Source organism: Vicia villosa, linkage group LG2 (genome assembly GCF_029867415.1).
Source record: "Vicia villosa cultivar HV-30 ecotype Madison, WI linkage group LG2, Vvil1.0, whole genome shotgun sequence".
In the NCBI taxonomy this organism is placed as follows: Eukaryota; Viridiplantae; Streptophyta; class Magnoliopsida; order Fabales; family Fabaceae; genus Vicia; species Vicia villosa.
Window position 1 is genome coordinate 40,302,959 of NC_081181.1, and position 20,176 is coordinate 40,323,134.

A 20,176-nucleotide genomic window follows, 5' to 3' on the forward strand; every position below is an offset into this window, starting at 1 on the left:
ATTTGACGGTAAATAAAGAAACTTCAAAAGGTTTGTTTCCTCATCAAACTTCTTACCAGCACTTGGAGGTAAGATACCATTTGACGGTAAATAAAGAAACTTCAAAAGGTTTGTTTCCTCATCAAACTTCTTACCAGCACTTGGAGGTAAGATACCATTTGACGGTAAATAAAGAAACTTCACCATCTTCCCTTTTGACTTGACGTCTTTGAAGGATCGTCACATGGTCCCGCGCTCTTTTGAGGGGCTAATGACTTTGTTTGAAGGCGGACAAACTGTTTTCGGGGTGAAAACCAACACTTATTGTCCTCTTGAATGTTTAACAGACAAATTGTCTTTCCTTGGGGAAAAACTACCATTTGTTGACTCCGCTGGGGATCATGAACTATCTTCTGGACGAAGACTACCATTCACTGATTCCGCTGGGGAATCATTTGTCAATCTGCTGGGAGATTCTGAATTATTTTCTTTGACGAAAAAGTGGCATTTCTTGACCCTGCTGGGGAAATACCAAACTGTTTTTCAGGAGGAAAAACTACCACTTGTCAATTATGTCGAGGAATCCATATTTCTTAGAGAAGAGAACCGCTTATCGACCCTGTAGGGAATTCCAAAATGCGAAACAGACTATCTTATCTGAAGAAAACTGTCGAGTGTCGCTCTGCAGGAGAATCTCGGTTGAGGAATTCCAAAAGTGAACAAACTATCTCTTTGAGGGAGACTACCATTTGTTGACTTGCTTGGGGAGATCCTCGTGTATGAACTGTTGTCTCGAAGGAAAAAGCTTCTCCGGAACTTGCAGGGGAAACTCGAGTTCATGCCTTAATGACTTAGGCATTCACATGATCAAAGCCTGACTCGACTATGCAATTATGATGTAATGTATGCATGAATATTATGACAATGATAAAATGTAAAGTGAATGTGAATGGAATTGTCGCGGATGTAAAATCCTATGATACGACTTGAATTCTTGTTGATCAGAAGATGTCCTCTTCTTGTAGTTCGAACTCTATTGGGAATATCTGGTTATCAGTTGTCCGCTGTCCGAAGTGAGTAATATGAATTGAAGTAAAGATCCGTCATCGGGAGATGTTCGCAAAGCGACCTCATGGGGAAATATTGGTTCCCGGAGTCTCAACCGTTCTTGGAGCAACTGTTTGCATTCTTCCTATTGTTTGTAAACCTCAGAAAGAAATTTCACCTTTATTTTGCAAGTAAATTCAATTTATTTTATGAAAACAATTGTTAAGAAAATGACTGTTTAAATTTAAAATGCATTTCAAGAAACTGAATAAGACTAGATTGCAAAGAAAAGCACAAGGCTCAAATTATTATATATGGAATGGTAACCAGCCAAATGCTTGATTCCATGGAGTATTTACAAAGTTGGAAATTGGTAATTTTCGGGAAAAGGGCTACGATGAAACGTGACGACCGTTATCTTTCCCTTCCACTCCGAGTTGCGCTGTATTCGTGCTTCGTAGAAGATGACCTACTGCTGATGAATACTCCGCTATGGATTTTGAATGATCAAGTTTGTCCTGAACACAGTTACTTGCCATATATCCCTAACTTTTGCGTAAACTACCCCTTTCGAGTTTTAAGTCTACCGGGATTGATTAATATATTTTTTTTTATGTCTCTAATTTTTGCCTGAATCGCCCTTTCGGGTTTTCGATTCACCGAGACGCTCTTTTTTGCCTAAGTCGCTCTTTGCGAGTTTTCAACTTAGCGAGCTGTTCTTTTAATTATTTAGGCGAAGTATTTCTTGACTGCGTCGACGTTCACAGGACGGGTGAATTCTTCTCCATCCATAGTCGTGAGTATTAAGGCTCCTCCTGAGAAAGCTCTCTTGACCACGTAGGGGCCGTCATAATTGGGAGTCCATTTCCCTCTCGAATCTGTGAGAAAAGATTGAATCTTTTTGAGTACAAGGTCGCCTTCTTTGATTGTGCGAGGTCGAACCTTTTTGTCGAAAGCTTTCTTCATTCTTTGTTGATATAGCTGTCCGTGGCATAAAGCTGTCATGCGCTTTTCTTCGATTAAGTTTAGTTCATCGAATCTGCTTTGACACCACTCGGCTTCTGTTAATTTTGCCTCCATCAAGACTCTCATTGATGGTATCTCAACCTCTATTGGTAGGACTGCCTCCATGCCATATACAAGGGAGAAAGGAGTTGCTCTAGTCGAAGTACGTACTGATGTACGGTAACCATGAAGAGCATACGGGAGCATTTCATGCCAATCTTTGTAAGTGATGACCATCTTCTGAACGATTTTCTTGATGTTTTTGTTAGCTGCTTCTACAGCTCCATTCATCTTTGGTCTGTAAGGAGATGATTTGTGATGCTCAATCTTGAATTCTTCACAAAGCTCCTTCATCATTTTGTTATTCAAATTTGACCCATTGTCAGTGATTATCTTGCTTGGAATGTCGTAGCGACAGATGATGTGATTCTTGATAAACCTGACGACAACTTGTCTTGTAACGTTTGCATATGAAGCTGCTTCAACCCATTTGGTGAAATAGTCTATGGCTACCAAGATGAAGCGATGTCCGTTGGACGCTTTTGGCTCGATCATTCCAATCATGTCGATTCCCCACATGGAGAAAGGCCAAGGGGAAGAGAGTATGTTGAGAAGAGATGGTGGCACATGAATTCTATCGGCGTAGATCTGGCATTTGTGACACCTCTTTGCGTACTGGTAGCAATCTGACTCCATTGTCAGCCAATAATATCCTGCTCTCAGTATTTTCCTTGTCATGGTATGTCCATTGGTGTGAGTAACAAAGGAACCTTCATGTATTTCTCTCATGAATACTTCCGCTTCTTTTCTGTCAACGCATCTGAGCAGAACCATGTCGAAGTTTCTCTTGTACAGAACATCTTTATTCAGGAAGAATCTACAAGCTAACCTTCTCAAAGTCTTTCTATCTTTCTTTGATGCTCCAAGAGGGTACTCTTGCTTTTGAAGAAAGTTCTTGATGTCGTGATACCACGGTTTGTCGTCGATGATTGCTTCTACTGTGAACACATGAGCGGGCCTATCCAGGCGCATAACATTGATCCGAGGAATGTCATTCCAATGATTTATCCTAATCATGGAAGAGAGTGTGGCTAATCTATCAGCCAAGTTGTTTTCTTCACGAGGAATGTGATGAAAATCTACCCTGTCGAAGAATGGTAATAATCTTCTCGCGTAGTCTTTGTAAGGAATTAGCCCTGGTTGGCGTGTTTCACATTCTCCTTTGATTTGATTGATGACCAAAGCAGAATCTCCATATACATCTAAGTGTTTGATTCTTAGATCCATGGCTTCTTCGAGACCCATGATGCAAGCTTCATATTCGGCCTCATTGTTTGTGCACTTGAAAGTCAATCTGGCGGTAAATGGAATATGGGTACCCTGAGGTGTAACAATGATTGCCCCAATTCCTCGTCCATCAGCATTGACAGCTCCGTCAAAGATCAAGCCCCACTGGGATCCTATCTCAGGTCCTTCGTCTGGTAGTGGCTCGTCGTAATCTTTCATCTTGAGGTACATGACGTCCTCGTCCGGAAAGTCGAAACTGGTTGATTCATGACCATTGAGTGGGTGGTGAGCCAGGTGCTCAGCTAGAATGCTTCCCTTCACGGCTTTCTGTGCGTGATACTCAATGTCATATTCTGATAACAACATCTGCCAACTGGCAATTCTCCCAGTTAAGGCAGGCTTCTCAAATATGTACTTGATTGGATCCATATGAGAGATCAAACAAGTAGTATGTCGAATCATGTACTGGCGGAGACGCTTGGCAGCCCAGGCCAAAGCACAACACGTCTTCTCGAGCATGGAGTAGCGGGATTCACAGTCAGTGAACTTCTTGCTCAGGTAGTAAATGGCATGCTCTTTTCTCTTCGTCTCGTCTTGCTGTCCAAGGACACAACCCATGGAATCTTCTAAGACGGTTAAGTACATTATCAAAGGTCTTCCTTCCACTGGAGGAGACAAGATGGGTGGTTCGAGCAGATATTCCTTAATGCTGTCGAACGCTTTCTAACAATCGTCTGTCCAGACGCAACTTTGATTTTTCCGTAGAAGTTTGAAAATAGGAGCGCAAGTTGCAGTCATAAGATATATGAATCTCGAGATGTAATTCAGACGTCCAAGAAATCCTCTAACTTGTTTCTCGGTTCTGGGTGAAGGCATTTCTTGAATTGCCTTGACTTTGTCTGGATCTACTTCAATTCCTCGTTTGCTGACAATGAAACCAAGGAGTTTTCCTGAGTAGACACCAAAGGTGCACATGTTGGGGTTCAGGCGAAGCTGAAACTTCCGTAAGCGTTGAAATAACTTTGTCAGATTCTGTATGTGATCTTCTTCATTTTCTGATTTGGCAATCATGTCGTCCACATAGACTTCCACTTCTTTATGCATCATATCATGGAAAAGTGTAGTCATGGCTCTTTGATAAGTTGCCCCTGCGTTCTTTAGTCCAAAAGGCATAACACGATAGCAGAACGTGCCCCAGGGGGTGATGAAAGCTGTTTTCTCCATGTCTTCAGGTGCCATTTTGATCTGGTTGTATCCTGAAAATCTGTCCATGAATGAGAAAACTTTGGATTTTGCTGTACTGTCTACCAACATATCAATATGTGGTAAAGGAAAATCATCCTTAGGGCTAGCTTTGTTCAAATCTCTGTAGTCGACGCACATGCGGACTTTTCCGTCTTTCTTAGGAACGGGAACAATGTTAGCTAACCACTGAGGGTATTCTGAAGTGACGAGGAAACCTGCGTTGATCTGCTTTTGAACTTCCTCTTTGATTTTCATGGCCATCTCCGGATGAGTTCTTCTCAATTTTTGTTTGACCGGAGGGCATTCTGCTTTTACTGGCAAGTGATGCTCCACTATACTGGTATCCAACCCTGGCATATCTTGATAAGACCAAGCGAAGACATCTGAGAATTCTTTGAGCAGCTGTATCAAACTCTCTCTGATCTCTGAACTGAGCGAAGCTCCAATCTTAACCTCCTTTCTGTTTCCATCGGAACCAAGGTTAATGATCTCTAGAGGCTCATTGTATGGCTGAATGGCCTCTTCCTTTTGTTGAAGTAATCGTGAAATTTCCTTTGATATTTCTTCGTCTTCTTCTTCCTCTGCCTCGAATACAGGAAACTCAAAGCTTGGAGAAGTCATACGGTCGCACGTTTCAACGGGGTATTTTATGATTAATCTGCATATGTGTGATAAATTTTATTTAGACAACGAGGGAAGACTCGGTGTATGCAGTTAATGGAATTTTTGATGTTTTTTTTAAGGGTGTTTTTTAGGATTACCAATTTCCGAAAAAAAGAAAAGGAAAAACTAATGACGGAACAAAATGACATTTTTATTTATTGACAGTCATTTCTTGAAACAAAGACCCTATAAAACAAAACTCTATTGCTTTGGGCGAAGCAAAGAGGGACATTTTCCTAAGAAATAGTAAAATACAAAGCCCTATGAAACATCTCTTCACCCTGGGCTATGGTGAGAGGACAAAATAACGGTGAAAGTTCCTACTTAGGAGTGCGAACAACAGTTGTAACTTCAACAGCTGTCCAATAGTGGCGAACCCCATTGTGCACTAAGTAATCTGGAACCTTAGGCTTAAGCTGGCCTGTGGTAGGTCTTGATTTACCAACCACTGTCTTTGCAACACTCAGACGATCTTCTTCTACTTCAGCAGACTGAGAGGTGTGAGCATACCCATTTCCAAGTGGAGTATGTCGGTTTTTCTTTTGAGGAAACTTCCAATCTTCTGAATGGAGAGACTCGTTGTCGGAGACACTTTCGAGATCATCCTCTTTTGTATTTTGGTCTTGCTCTTCTCCCAAGATGGCATTAACTAGGTATGTGAACTCTAGATCCGTAGCCTCGGAAGGTGACTTGGGGATATAATCCTCAATGATGATTTCACCAGATGCTGATGATGAATAGCAAGGGTTATACATCTCTTTTGGCTGAGAGAGGTACTCAAAATCACTGTTCCATCCAGTTGGAACAATATCTTCAAGAGAGATTCTTGAACTTTCAGGAGCGGAGTATTTCACCATGTAGTCGAATTTTCCGCTTGGTTCTCCTAATGTATCCCAAGTCTCTTCGGGGATAGGAGGAACTTCTTCTGATGAACCATGACTTCTGGTGGTGAAGCTGTCAGTAACTTCATCACTGCTTGGTTGAGTCTTACTTTCAAATCCTTTAGTCGGATAACAGCAAGGTGAATCAGACTCTGGTAGGGAGATGTATCCTGCTTTGTTAAGATAGGATAACCATTCCTCTTCATCGGTGTTTTCCGTACCAATGGTATTGACTGTTTGTTGAACAGGTTGAAGAAAACCTCCACTGCAGAAAGTTTCTTGAATTGGGAGAACTACCTCAATCCCTGGGATAGCTTTTGATGATGTTGGAAAGAATCCAATTCCCGTTCTGTTCTTGTTTTTGGTAGGAATATTAATGTGCCCCCAACCACTGGTAGTACCATCCTTTACAACTTGGATTGTATCTTTGTATGAAGAGATAGACGCTGCTTTCTCCTTTCCTTTGTCTAAGGAAAGTGCTTGGAATTTAGTTCCAACAACTTCTTTTGGTTCTATGTCGGAAAATGATGACAGGTTGCTGACGATCAGAGCTCGTTCTCCACATACGGTTACCAATTTGTCATCTCTTATGAACTTCAGTTTCTGATGAAGTGTTGAAGTAATTGCCCCAGCCTCATGAATCCATGGGCGACCTAGCAAACAACTGTATTGCGCTGGGATATCCATAACTTGGAAAGTGATTTTGAACGTCTGAGGTCCAATAGTTATAGGAAGATCCACTTCTCTGAAAACTGACTTTCTTGATCCATCAAATGCTTTGACGATGACATGACTTTTTCTTAGAGGGTAATCTTCGAAAGATAATCTTGACAATGTTGATTTAGGCATGACGTTGAGAGAGGATCCGTTGTCTATTAGGACTCCTGTGAGTATATCACCCATGCAGCCAACTGAGATGTGAAGTGGAAGATTATGGTCCACCCCTTCTTCAGGAAGATCTTCGTCACAGAAACTTAGGTTAGTTCCGGCGGAGATGTTGGCAACGATGTTGTTGAATTGGCTTATAGTAACACTTGGTTCTACGAAAGCTTGTTCCAAAACTTTCTGTAGAGCTTCCCTATGAGCTTCAGAACTCAGTAGCAGGGAAAGAACAGAAATCCTAGACGGAGTATGTAGTAATTGATCTACAATGTTGTATTCACTCCTCTGGATTAACTTCAAGATCTCATCATTTTCTTTCGCTTGAACAGCATTTGTCGGATGATTGTCTTGCCTATGTGGTACTTCCTCCGAAGTTTTCTCCACACTTTCTGTTGTTCTGTTGAAGACTCGTCCACTTCTGGTGACTCGACTAACATCAGCAATGTTGACAACAGACGGTAATGGTATTTCCTTACCATTTTCAATGAATGTAGCATTATACTTGTATGGTATAGCCTTGCTAGACTCATACGGTACTGGACCTGGTAAGTAGATGACTAGTGGAGCAATTGCTGTCTTCCTGCTAACATACTTGACTTGCATTGGTTCAACTTGATTAATTTGAGGAGATACGGTAAAGACTTCATCATCTTCTCTATTGGCAAGAACAGTAATGGTATTGTCATCCATCAGCTTTTGAATGTCGTTGCGAACACGCAAGCATCCTCGTGAATTTCTTCGACAGATTTCGCATCTACTGTAAGGATGGAAATCCGTTCCAAAGTAGGCAAGTCCATTTAAAGTCTTATGGAACCTGACTACCGATCCTTCGAGATCTTCAACTTTGTAGATTTTGTATTCTCCTGGACATCCTTGAACCATGTTGATGTCATGCTCAGTTCTGACTCGGATATGTTGAATCCATCCTAAGTCCATTTGTTCTTGTAATGCAGCTTGAACTACGGCACATCCTTGATTATTCTTTGGACAAATATCACATGTGAAGTAGTTGTGAGGTGGTACATGACCGTACCCAGCTTGTTTAGCGTGCATCTTGACAAGATTTTCCCCTATCTGACGAATGTTGTAGATTTGAATGACGTTGGGGTGTTGATCTATCAGATTTACTGAAGCTTCTTTATGCTGCGGCAGAGGATTTGCTTGGATGTTTGGACTAGTATCTTTGAAGGATAGCATTCCGCTCTTCACTAATCGTTGGACGTCAATCTTGAAAGGGAAACAGTTCTCAATATTGTGACCTCGTGCCCCCTGATGATAGGGACAAGATTGGTCAGCCTTATACCATGGTGAGGAACTGTTTGTAGGATTTGGAGGACTTCTCGTCTGAATGAGTCCTTTTGCCAGTAATGTTGGAAACAATTCTGCATACGGCATTGGTACGGGGTCAAAGGCAGGATACCTTGGAGCCCGATTGTTGTAAATTGGAGGTTGAACCTGCTGCTGAGGTTGCTGCGACCTTTGTTGAAGTTGCGAAAACTGAGGTTGATAAGCTGGCGCTGAGTTAACCACCGGAGTTATTGTTGCAACTTGAGGTTGGAATTTCTTCTTGATTTTGTGCAAGACATTGCTGACATCTTGATCCTTTTTCTTCTGGAAAGAACTTCCATACTTCCTTGGACCAACATAAGATTCTGGTTCTTTGTTCAAGCGTCCTTCCCGAACTGCTTCTTCTAAACGCACACCCATGTTTACCATCTCGGTAAAGTCACTTGGTGCACTTGCAACCATTCGTCCGTAGTAAAATGGACTCAAAGTTTTGAGATAGATTTTTGTCATTTCTTTCTCTTCAAGTGGTGGACAAATTTGAGCAGCAACTTCACGCCATCTCTGAGCGTATTCCTTGAAGCTTTCTCTATCCTTTTGAGTCATGGCCCGGAGTTGATCTCTGTCGGGAGCCATATCCAGATTGTACTTATACTGTTTGACGAAGGCCTCTCCGAGGTCTCGAAAAGTACGGATCTCTGAACTGTCCAAGTTCATGTACCATTTGAGTGCAACACCAGTTAGGTTGTCTCGAAAATAATGAATTAGTAATTGTTGATTATCAGTCTGAGTTGACATTCTTCGAGCGTACATCACGAGATGACTTTGTGGGCATGAATTCCCTTTGTACTTCTCAAAATCTGGTACTTTGAATTTGTGAGGAATCTTAACATTTGGAACCAGACAGAGGTCTGCAGCATTCTTTCCAAATAGATCTTGTCCTCGGAGAGTCTTGAGTTCCTTCTGCATTTGCAGAAACTGTTCCTGGAACTCGTCCAATCTTTCATACACGCCAGCATCCTCGCTTGGGGCGTGATGATATACTTGTCCGCCCTGCGGGGGAAAAGTATGCATAATCGGTCGTGGAGAAGCCATGACAGCAGATCTTGGAATCTCAGCATTCTGTTGTGCGAAACCCATTGCCGTTGCTCTTGGAACTTCAATTTCCAGAGGTTTGTAACCCTCCGGTGGACGCATATCCATGGTGACTTTTGGAGCTTCAGAAGCTGGAGGTATGTACCCTTCTGGAGTAAAGTTATACGGCATGCCCCAAGGTCGATCAGGCGGCATGGTATACTGAGGAATGGGAGTAGAAACAATCTCAGAAACCACAGTCCTTTGTGGTTCTCCTGGCGTTGGTCGATTCTGTGCAACTACCAGGGCTTCTACCATACTATTGAGCCTTTCAATAGCATCTTTGAGAGTATTAACCTCTTCTCTGAGTTCTCCATTCTCTTGCTCAAAGTCTTCCATTCTTTTCTTGCGACTTGAACGAGTGTTGTATGGATGAGACAGCTTAAAAGTCTTGGTTCACCTCCTTCTCCTCCTTTCTTTCTCTGGAGAAAGGGAAGTGACTATTAGATCCGCGACAATTCTCGTGTCAGTGCGTACGACTAAAGCGATGTATGATATGCAATTAAGTTAATATTTTTCAAGGAAACACCATAATTACGTTATGAAACATCATACTTTTATTAATTAAGCGAAAACGCCATTTTTTACACACTTTGAAAAGGGAAATACAGAGAAACTGAGAGAAAGGACTCTAAAACTTTGACGAAGAGCCGACTTCACGTTCTAACATCTTCTGTTTCTTGAGCTGAGCGTTCTCTGACGTGAGCTGATCGATGATCCAGGAAGCAGGAGGGATATGATGAGAAAGTGATGATTGTGTCACTTGTCGATCGAGTACTTCAAGTAACTCATCCTTCCTTCTTAGGATGTTTTGAATCTCAACATTTTCCGTGTTGACAATTCGATACTTGTTCCTCCAAGCATTCCTTTCTTGGCATACCTTGTTTAATGCCGCTTGCAGTTTTTCAACATCGGTGGAGAAAAGGTAAATTGGTTCCCTTAGGGGAATAGGTTCTTGATGTTGATATGGCATCCTGAGCTTGAATGCTCTGACGCGTACCCATTGAAGGTAAGGATCCAGGGAGATGCAAAGATGTTTTCCTAACAATCTTCTCCCTTTGCTGTGAACAAGACGTCAGGCTTGGACAATTTCCTTCTTCAGCATGTTGCCATGATCTTCGATGTTCTTGAAGAACAGACCTTCCAATTGGATGTTACTTGGTATATTTTTCATGGGATAGCCGTATTGACGACGGGCTAAAGTTGGATTGTAGCCGATTCCTCCCTTAGTTCCAATAAGGGGTATGTTGGGAAAACTTCCGCAACTGAAGATGATCTTGGTTTCGTCGTTGTCAGGACTACACCACTCAATGTCCGTATGAGTGAGAGATATGATTTTCTGTGACCAGTAAAGGCCATCCCTCATATTCCAGAAAGTGCTAGACTTTGGTAGGTGTGAAACGAACCATTTGTATAACAACGGTACGCAGCATGTGATTAATCCTCCTCGCTGCAGGTTTCTTGAATGCACAGAGTGATAAGCATCCGCAAGCAAGGTTGGAACTGGATTTCCAATTAAGAAGATCTTAATTGCGTTGATGTCGACGAAATCGTTAATGTTAGGAAACAAAAACAATCCGTAGATGAGCAAAGCCAAGATTTCCTCAAAAGCGCTCATATCTTGGATGCTGACGAAGTACCTAGCTTGATCAAACAGGAATTTGGAGGGCAATCCTTGAATTCCTCCTCTACTCACCATATGAGTTCTGATGTCGACTACGTTCAAAGGAGTAGTTGCAGCAATGATAATGTCGTCAGGATTCTTTTCCAAACCGGAGTACGGATCTTGCGCGTACACGGGTATTCCAATCAGACGAGAGTACTCCTCCAACGTAGGCATGAGCTGATAATCTGGAAAGGTGAAGCAGTGATACGTTGGATCGTAAAATTGTACCAAGGTGGGAAGGATCCCATCCACCATGTTGGTATTGAGCAAAGGCAGAAGTTTTCCATACTTCTCCTTGAAAGCCTGGGGGTTGACCACCAGTTTTCCGAGCTTTCCCAGTTCCTCGACCTGGGGAATCTTGAAGGTGTATTTCCTAGCTCTCTTTCTTCCGTAATCCATGGTATAGATCCTTAAGTCCTTCCTCCGTTTCTCTCTTTCTATGAAGTTCAAAACGTTCGTTATTTAGTTTCCTTGAAAAACGACTCGAAAAAAACTCTTTTTTGCTTTTAGTTGTTTATTAATGAATGATGCACGAATGCATGAATGCACACACAAGAGTTTTTAAACAAACATGGCGTTGAAGGGTATAGTGGTCATGAAGTCAAAACGCAAACCCCGCCCCAATGGTAAACTAAGGTTAAGGATTTTTGTACCTGTAGAACGGGTTCTAGGGGTCTCAGAGTTTTTGCTCAACCTTAAAGATACGTTGATTGGTATCTATAAGAGAGTTTTCTCTGAGTGTAGTATCTGCGTGACAATTACTTCCGTAATCACCGCTCTACGTCCTAAAAAAGGCTTTAAGTGGGGTTAATGTGTTTCTAGGTCCTCCTGGTACAAATCAGTCTCGGAATGCAGTGGCGCAGTTAATCACAACCAGCCAGGCAAATCCCAAGAGTAGAATTGTGAACCAAGATTAGAGGGTCTTCACCGGGAAGACATCCTCCATCCTATCTTATGTTGCACTCAAATCCGGGTATAGGATTTCTCACCACAAGGGGGAATCAAGCCCTTTCCCGATACAGAATAAACAAAATAAACAAATATATATGCAACAATCACATGAAATGACACAGAGGTTAGGCAGGACCTCTCTTGTTTGAGGGGGAATTTGGCATCCCTAATTCCTCATTGGGGCTGGACCAGCAACAGGTCAACCATTGGTTTGGATGAAAAACCAAGGTTTTGAACACTTATATCCCCAGCAGAGTCGCCATTTTTCTGTGGTGTCGTTTTTTTTTACCTCCCCGTTTCACTTGGGAGGACGGCACGCTAGACCCTTCACGCGAAATTTGGAAGGAGAATGCGCCCGTGGTGGGATGAATTTTATTTCAGTTCTTCCTACGATATCACACGAACTTTCTTATTTGTCCTACGAGTAGGAAAGGGGAAAAAAGATCTCAACTAAACCCTAGGAGTTTGCTAAGTGTGGGGATTTCACCTAGACTAGAAATTCTGGAGTCCGGGGGGTCGGTTATACATAGGGAAGTGTTTAAACACCCTACATATCTGTAGTACTCTACAGGAACCTTCTCTGTGTCATTTGTGATTGTGTTTATTGCTAATGATTGGGAAAGTTTCTCCTTTGTGTTAGGAGAAGGAATTGAATTGATTTTAAAAGACAGACAGACAGACAAACTACCTATTTTTGGTATTTTATTAGCTCGCTGAGATTCCTTGTGAACCTCATGCCTACATATCCCTAGTGGAAGTCAGAGCTTAATGTAGTTCGGGGAACTAACTAGGGAAATTAATTATTTTTGAGTGCCTTGCTTGAAGCTCAAGGTTGAAGCTTTGAATTAAATCTCTGTTTACAGTAAAGAGGCATGAAATCATCTTTACAGAGAGGTATTTGTACTATTCTACCACAAACATTTAAAAGAGTGACAGAATAACTAAATTCATTTCATTCAAGAAGGGGACCTTACTTGTGTATGTGCAAGTATACCAGTCAAATGCCTCTTAAATGAAAGAAAGATGCTCATCCAAATTAGGGAAAGTTACCACATGTCTGGGTTTTACTGCCAGCTCATGCCTTTCAAAATCCTAAATGGGAGACTTGATTAAAATTGAAATTGAAATGTTTGTTTGTTTGAATGTGGTAGAGTAGTAAAAATATCTCTCTATAGAGATAAGCTATGTCTATCTACTGTATAAAAGATTTGACTTTAGCTGGCTTGTATGAGGCCCAAGCTTGAGGCTTTTTGATTGATTAATTAATATATTGACTCTGGGAGATGACTCCACTGGGGATTAATTACAGGGTATTTTTGTGTTCTGTACAAAGCCCAGAATTGAGGCTGACTCTATTTGGAGAGTGTTTATTTGATGAATTTTTATTTGGTGTTCTGTACAAAGCCCAGAATTGAGGCTGACTCTACTTAGGGAGACTATATTTGTGTGCCTTGTACAAAGCCCAAGGTTGTGGCTGATTGCTGAAGATAACTGAATTTTTGAGACTATGAATGACTCTATTTTGTGTGCCTTGTACAAAGCCCAAGGTTGTGGCTGACTCTAGCTAGGGAAAACATCATTTTCTGCCTTGTACAAAGCCCAAGGTTGTGGCAGACTCTTTTAAATGAATGGAGTATGGATGACTCTATGGGGAAAAGATCCTAGGTGTTAAGAATCTTTGACACATGAAAGTATGGTTTAAACTGCCTTGTACAAAGCCCAAGGTTGTGGCTACTGAATGATGAAGAACTCACCGGGGGAGACTCTATTATCTGCCTTGTACAATGCCCAAGGTTGAGGCTGACTCTTGACACGGGAGTTTTATTGTTTGGTGCCTTGTATGAAGCCCAAGGTTGAGGCTAACTGTTTTTGTTGGTTTTGACTCTACTGAGGATATTTTATTTATTAAAAGGTTGTTTTTCTGATGGAAGCTAACCCTTTCCAGGGATTTTGACTCAGGTGGTGAATTTGTCTGTTAAAAGACTGACTTTATCATGTTTTTGGAGGCTGACCCTTTCCAGGGGTTTTGACTCTTTTGGGGAAATTATCTCCTAAGAGAATGAATTAATTGGTTTTTTTTGACATTTTTTATTAATTGACTTTGGAGGCTAACCCTTTCCAGGGATTTTATTGAAATGATAGATTGATTTTGGAGGCTAACCCTTTCCAGGGGTTTTGACTGAAATGATGGCAGAAAGATTATCTAGAGGAGACTTCTTGTTTAAAGCCCAAGATGAAGGCTGACACATGCTGAGGAGAAATAAACATAGATCCTAGACTCTGCTAAGGAAGATTGATGAAGATAAGGGTGACAGAGACTGTCCATGTCTCTCATTCCAAAAGGGTGTGCTCAATGCAAAATTGAGACAAACTTAGCTTGTTTAAAGTCTGGTTTTAATTAGAAGAAACTCACCAGGGTAGGCTAAAAGGTGACTAAAGACCTGTTCCTATGTTTATAAGAAACCTGATGGGTCCTTGTATACAAGCTCAAGAGGAAGCTGGAAATGCTTTTAAGAAGCCTGTGGGTCCTTGTACAAAGCCCAAGAGGAGGCTAATCGAGGGTCCTTGTTATAGCACAAGAGAAAGATATGTAGTTTTGAACTTATTTTGGCTCTAAGCAAATGGGTAAGAGGTTTCACCGGGAATAATTCCTCTTTGGGTGGATGTGTCCTATTTTTTGGATTCTAAGGTTTTTGCCAAGATGTTTCACCGGGAATAATTCATCTTGGGGGTTTGAACTACAGATCTCTAATTAGGAAAGAGCCTTCACCGGGAAGACATTCTCAATCCTAGGCCATATTCCTATAATATATATATATATATATAGTTTAACTGTCCTAGGGTTTACACTCAAACGTAGTTCTAAACTAATATATATGCACAATTTATATTTGACAGTAATTTAAATAAAGACTGTAAATTGAAAGCTTGTAAAGCCTATTCTGGATGGAGTGGAGGCCATTGAAGAAGTATGTACAGAGCCTCAACAGTAATTGGTGGATAACAGTTGAACATATATATGATAAACAGTTAAGGGTTTTTGAAAACAGAAGAAGTGAAGATGGACAAAGGTCACATAGGTATCTGAAGAGTTTCACCGGGAATAATGCCCTTCAAATACCAGAAGAATGTTTTGAAAACAGAAAGAAGATTTTGAAAATACAGTTTTGAAAACAAGCTAAGAAGAGAAGGTGTTTGGGACTTACACTCTATTAGAGGCCCAGTACTTTACAGTACTGGTTACAAAAGCAGTTTTGAAAATGATTCGAAATGATATAAGGTTTTGTTGTTTGAAAACCTTAATCATTTGATTTAAACGGAGATTGAAAACAGTTTTGAAAATTGACAAAAGTCAACTTAATTAAGGTAAAGAATAAAGATCTATGCCTAATTAAGACCTAAACAATTAGGGTTTTATCATAAACTTATTTTCAAAATAATTAGGTTAAAACAAAATGAATATATATATTTAAAGTTTTTAAGAAAACACTTTAAAACATACTATGTTAAACCTAATTAAAATACATGAAATAAATAATATTTTTATGATTTTTTTTTGGATTATTCACAAAATAGATATATTAAATAAAAAGTGTGTGAAAAATGAAGTGAAAATGATTTAATTTGATAGGTTAAATAATCATGTGAAGTTGTGAAGAGAATAGGTGTGAAAAGTGATAAAAAATTTAGAAATGTCTCCACCAAGGCTTGAACTCACGCCCTTTAGGTCACACACCCAAAACCACACCACTGAGCCAACGCGCGTATGGTGATAGCAACTCTCACTCATTTGGTTATGTTTCAAAAACAAGTGATAAATCATTGAAAAATAAAAGAATCAAAAAGTCTGGGGCGAGGGGGATTCGAACCCCAGACTTTGGGCATGAGGAGACTAAGAGCGCATGTGTGGCCACTGGGGCAAGTTATTCATTCGTTTATGAAACGCATATCATTAAATATAAAATAAACTCTGTTCAGAGATTTAAAAAAATGGCGCCACCCTCCATCTTCGTCTTCAACCTCAAGCTCCAACATTTTTGAAATTCTGATTCTCTCAAATCTCAACCAATGGTCCAGGTGTAAACATGAAACTTGCTCTAAATTCACTCACGATTCTAAATATGTAACTAATATATATTTATATTAACTACATCTAACTAATTTACCAGAAATCGTGAAGAACCCTAAAATTTAAAAATCAAATTAAATGACTATACTGAAAGATAAATGAATGATGATAGAGGGTTTTCAATCCTCTGATGATGCTGAACAAGATAGAATCGAGCTATTTCTTAAAGAATGCTTAAATTAAAGAGGTGGAGTTCAGAAACTTACCTCTGAAAATGGAGGTCGTGAGGATGATAGAGAGCAACTGGGCTTGTATGAATGATCCTAAAAGCTTCCTTGTGACTCAGTGATGCTAACTGAATGCTTGTTGTAACCTCAATCCTCCTGAATTGTTCTATGGACCTCCCTCGATTTGAGCATCAAGTGAACATGGAGAGTGATGATTCTTGAGTTACAGATGAGCTGCAGCCATCTGAACAGCTTCACTACCTCCTATGGAACGTGCCTGGATGCTTGGCTTGATTGGAAACCTTCTGAATTGCACTATGGACCTCCAACTGCAACTGCTCCAAAGTGAGAGCAACAATGGTGTTCCTCCACTTACAGAAGTGATCCAGGTGCTTGGATCACCTCAAATGACCTCCCTTGAGATGTTAGAATGCTTACTTTCCAAAGATAAGCTCTGGTTTGAAGAAAACGATTCTTCTTGCCAAAGAACTTTGAAAAACAATAAGCATGAGAAGAGAAAGAGAAAGCAAGGAATATGGTTGCTTTGGTGTGTTTTCTGAATGAGAAAGAGCCCTCTATTTATAGGCAATTGATTCAGAGCAATTGTGTATAGTGAGCTTTCTTAGTGAAGTGAGTTTGGTTTCTTAGCCATGAAGAAATTTCAAGGAATATCCAAGAGTGATCATTACAATTTCGAGCCAGCCCCCCATCCATTGATCCTATCTGATCTTAGGGAACATTTCTGATGCAAAGTGAGCTCTAATGTGTTGGTGAGAAGATTCCTTGGGTGATTCATCAATTTGCCATAAATTCCCAAATGTAATCATTACATAATCACATGTTCTTGTTTTGGGAATCTTCCTCAATTCTCATGTCATGGTGGAAATGAATGCATGGCATGTTTTCAGATGTGTTATGGGTCGTGTAGCATCCATAAGTGAGGTCATGTGCACAAAATTGCAAAGTTCAAAAATGATGCATGACCTATAATTTTACTTCATGGTGCCAACTTTGAACAAGCATAACTCTTAGCTCAAAATGAATTTGGGGAAGGTTGAGCACAATTTGGAAAGCCCTAAACATCTACTTCAAATCATTAGTTTATGGTTTCTTCAAAATCATTTGGGAAAATTGTGAAAAATGAGCCCAAAGTTGGATGAAAACTAGGTTAAAAACACTTAGAAAAATTTCTAAGTTTTTATAACCTAAAGCTTCAAAATTCCAAAACTCTTAAATGGTTGCTCTTTTGAAAAAAGTTCCTATGTAAGATGTTGTTTTATTTTGCAAGATCTACAACTTTCATGTTGGAAGTTTTTTGAGTTGTGTAGGTGAAATTTTGAGTTCTCACCATGCCTCAAAAAACCCTAATTCCCGACTTTTCGCTCCTTGATGAATTTCTTTGAATTTCTTTGGTCAAATGACTTTAATATCCATATAGTGATGATATTTATCCTTGAAAGCCATGGTTTGACCAAAAATCTCAAAAGTCAATGGTGATCCCATACAGTTGACTTTTTCCAGATAAGGTGAGATTTTGGACTTTTGTGTAGAATCAAGATCTTTTCCTCAGATGAATGATGTAAATGGATTACATTGAGGTAGTAGAGACTCTTGAATCATGTCTTGAGTTTTGGATCCATGCCCTGATTAAAAAGTCAACTATCTTGGGGAATTAGGTCAAAAACCCTAATTGTCGACCAAAGGACAATGATGACTGTAGACTTTGAATTGAGGTGTAATGTCCAGTGGATCTTGTCATATGAGTTATTTGAAGATGATTTATGTCTTTGAATGGTCCCCTAGGGCTTTTTAGGGTTTCCCAAAGGTGATCCTTGAGTTTAGTCCTTGATAGGCCCAAAAAGCCCTAGTCTGGTGACCTGAGTAACTCTGTACTTAGATGACTGGGTGTCTAATCAATCATAGGTGAAATAATGAAGCTCTTGAGTCTTAGAGACTAATCCTTCTATTGATTGATCCTTTGCCTGAGCTTTCTTGTCTTTGAACACCCTTGATTGAATGTCAGACTGCTCTGGGTACTTACTTTGACTTGATGAAAATCCTGAAGATATGTTATCTCAGGGGGGTCAAAAATTAGGGTATGACACCCTAATAGGATTCTTAAGGTTGTCCCTTTAAGGATGATTAGCAGTGACGAAGTAAAGGCCACAAAGCCTAAAATGACTCATGCAAAACGGCCCAAGGAGGGTATTCACAGCAAGGGTACCAAATCCTCTGCATCTGCTACCATGGAGGAACTTACTAAAGAATGATCCAAATATGTCGATAGCGCAATAACCAGGATTGTTACTCGTATTCTGAAGTAGAATCATCAAGTTCCTAGAATATCTATTCCTCTTCAAACCATAATGGCTGATCCCCTCAATAACACTAGTAAGGCTGAGGCTGTTCACACCGTTGATAGTGACCTAGAAATCAACAAGGATGAACAAGGGTTTGCTAAGAATACCAATGTTACTGAGGATGTCAATGACATCGACAATAATGAGCACCCTAAGGCCAATACTGAAACTGATACTAATGTGGTAGACTTAGATGAGTACTCTGACGATGAATTACTTACCTCCTCGAATCCTAATGTAGCCAACAGGCTAATAACAACAAGAAAAGGAAAAGCTGTTGTCCAAGGATCACTTAAAAGGAGCACTCAAGTGAACAACCCTGCCAAAGACGTTGTCAAGAAGAAGAGTACTTCTGCAGGTCCTGTCAAGAGCAAAGCTATAACCAAGAGTAAAGTGGTTGGTCCATCGAAAACTTTAAGCAAGGTCATTCCAAAGAAAAGAAAGGAGCGGGAAATTGTTGAACCTAAATCTGATGTTGAAGTGAATGTCCCTGACATTCCATCAAGGAAGAAGCCTACAACCAGTAAGCTTACTGCAAGTACTCCTGAAGTTCCCATTGATAATGTGTCTTTCCACTATGCTTCTAGTGCCAGCAGATGGAAGTATATTCTCCAAAAGAGATTGGCTGTTGAAAGGGAATTGGATCCAAATTATCTTGAGAACAAGGAGGTCTTAGAGCTGATTCAAGAAGCTGGACTACTAAAAACTGTTTGCAATCTTCCCAAATGTTATGAGAAACTGGTCAAAGAATTTGTGGTGAACCTATCTGAAGATTGTGGCAACAGCAGGAGTGCAGACTACATAAAGGTGTCTGTAAGAGGTAAGTGTGTATCGTTCTCTCCTTCTGTGATTAATAAATTCATGGGAAGAACAGATGAAGCTCAAACCGAGCTGGAAGTAACAGACAACTAAGTCTGTCAAGTGATCACAGCCTAGCAGGTAAAAAGCTGGCCCATGAAAGAGAAGCTAACTGCAATTAAGATGAGCATCAAGTATGCAATGCTTCACAAGATAGGAGCAGCTAATTGGGTTCCAACAAATCACAAGTCCACTATCTCAACTGTGCTTGGTAGATTTATGTATGCTGTAGGAACAAAGACAAAGTTTGATTATGGAGCATATATTTTTGAACAAACCATGAAGCATGCTGGAAGCTTCAGTATTAAGGGTCCAATTGCCTTTCCATCCCTCTTGTGTGGTATAATTCTAGATCAGTACTCAAACATTCTCAATGAACATGATGTAGTGTGCAAAAGAGAAAGTCCTTTGGCCTTCCATTACAAATTGTTTCAGGGTAAGCATGTTCCAGACATTGTCATGACATCAGCTGAAACTTCCAAATCTGGAGCATCAGTCAGCAAAGCATAAGTCATAGCAATGCTAAAAGAGACTTGTAAAGAACTGGAATCTAGAAAAATATCTCTTGGAAAAATGATACGTACTCTGGAAATGGATGAGAATGAGGAATTCACAGTTACTGAAGAGATGGAAGATAA

General features: G+C 40.3%; 1 protein-coding gene across 1 annotated transcript; it reads left to right on the plus strand.

The window, feature by feature from the left end:
- The first annotated feature begins 18,686 nt into the window (after nt 1-18,686).
- Nucleotides 18,687-19,592, plus strand: LOC131648905 (uncharacterized). Its single transcript, XM_058918638.1, has one exon. It carries the CDS (start codon nt 18,687-18,689, stop codon nt 19,590-19,592), a length of 906 nt encoding a protein of 301 aa, XP_058774621.1.
- Nucleotides 19,593-20,176: the final 584 nt, after the last annotated feature.

Coding starts and splice junctions, on each gene's coding strand:
- LOC131648905 (XM_058918638.1), top strand. CDS start 18,687: ATGGCTGATCCCCTCAATAACACTAGTAAGGCTGAGGCTGTTCACACC.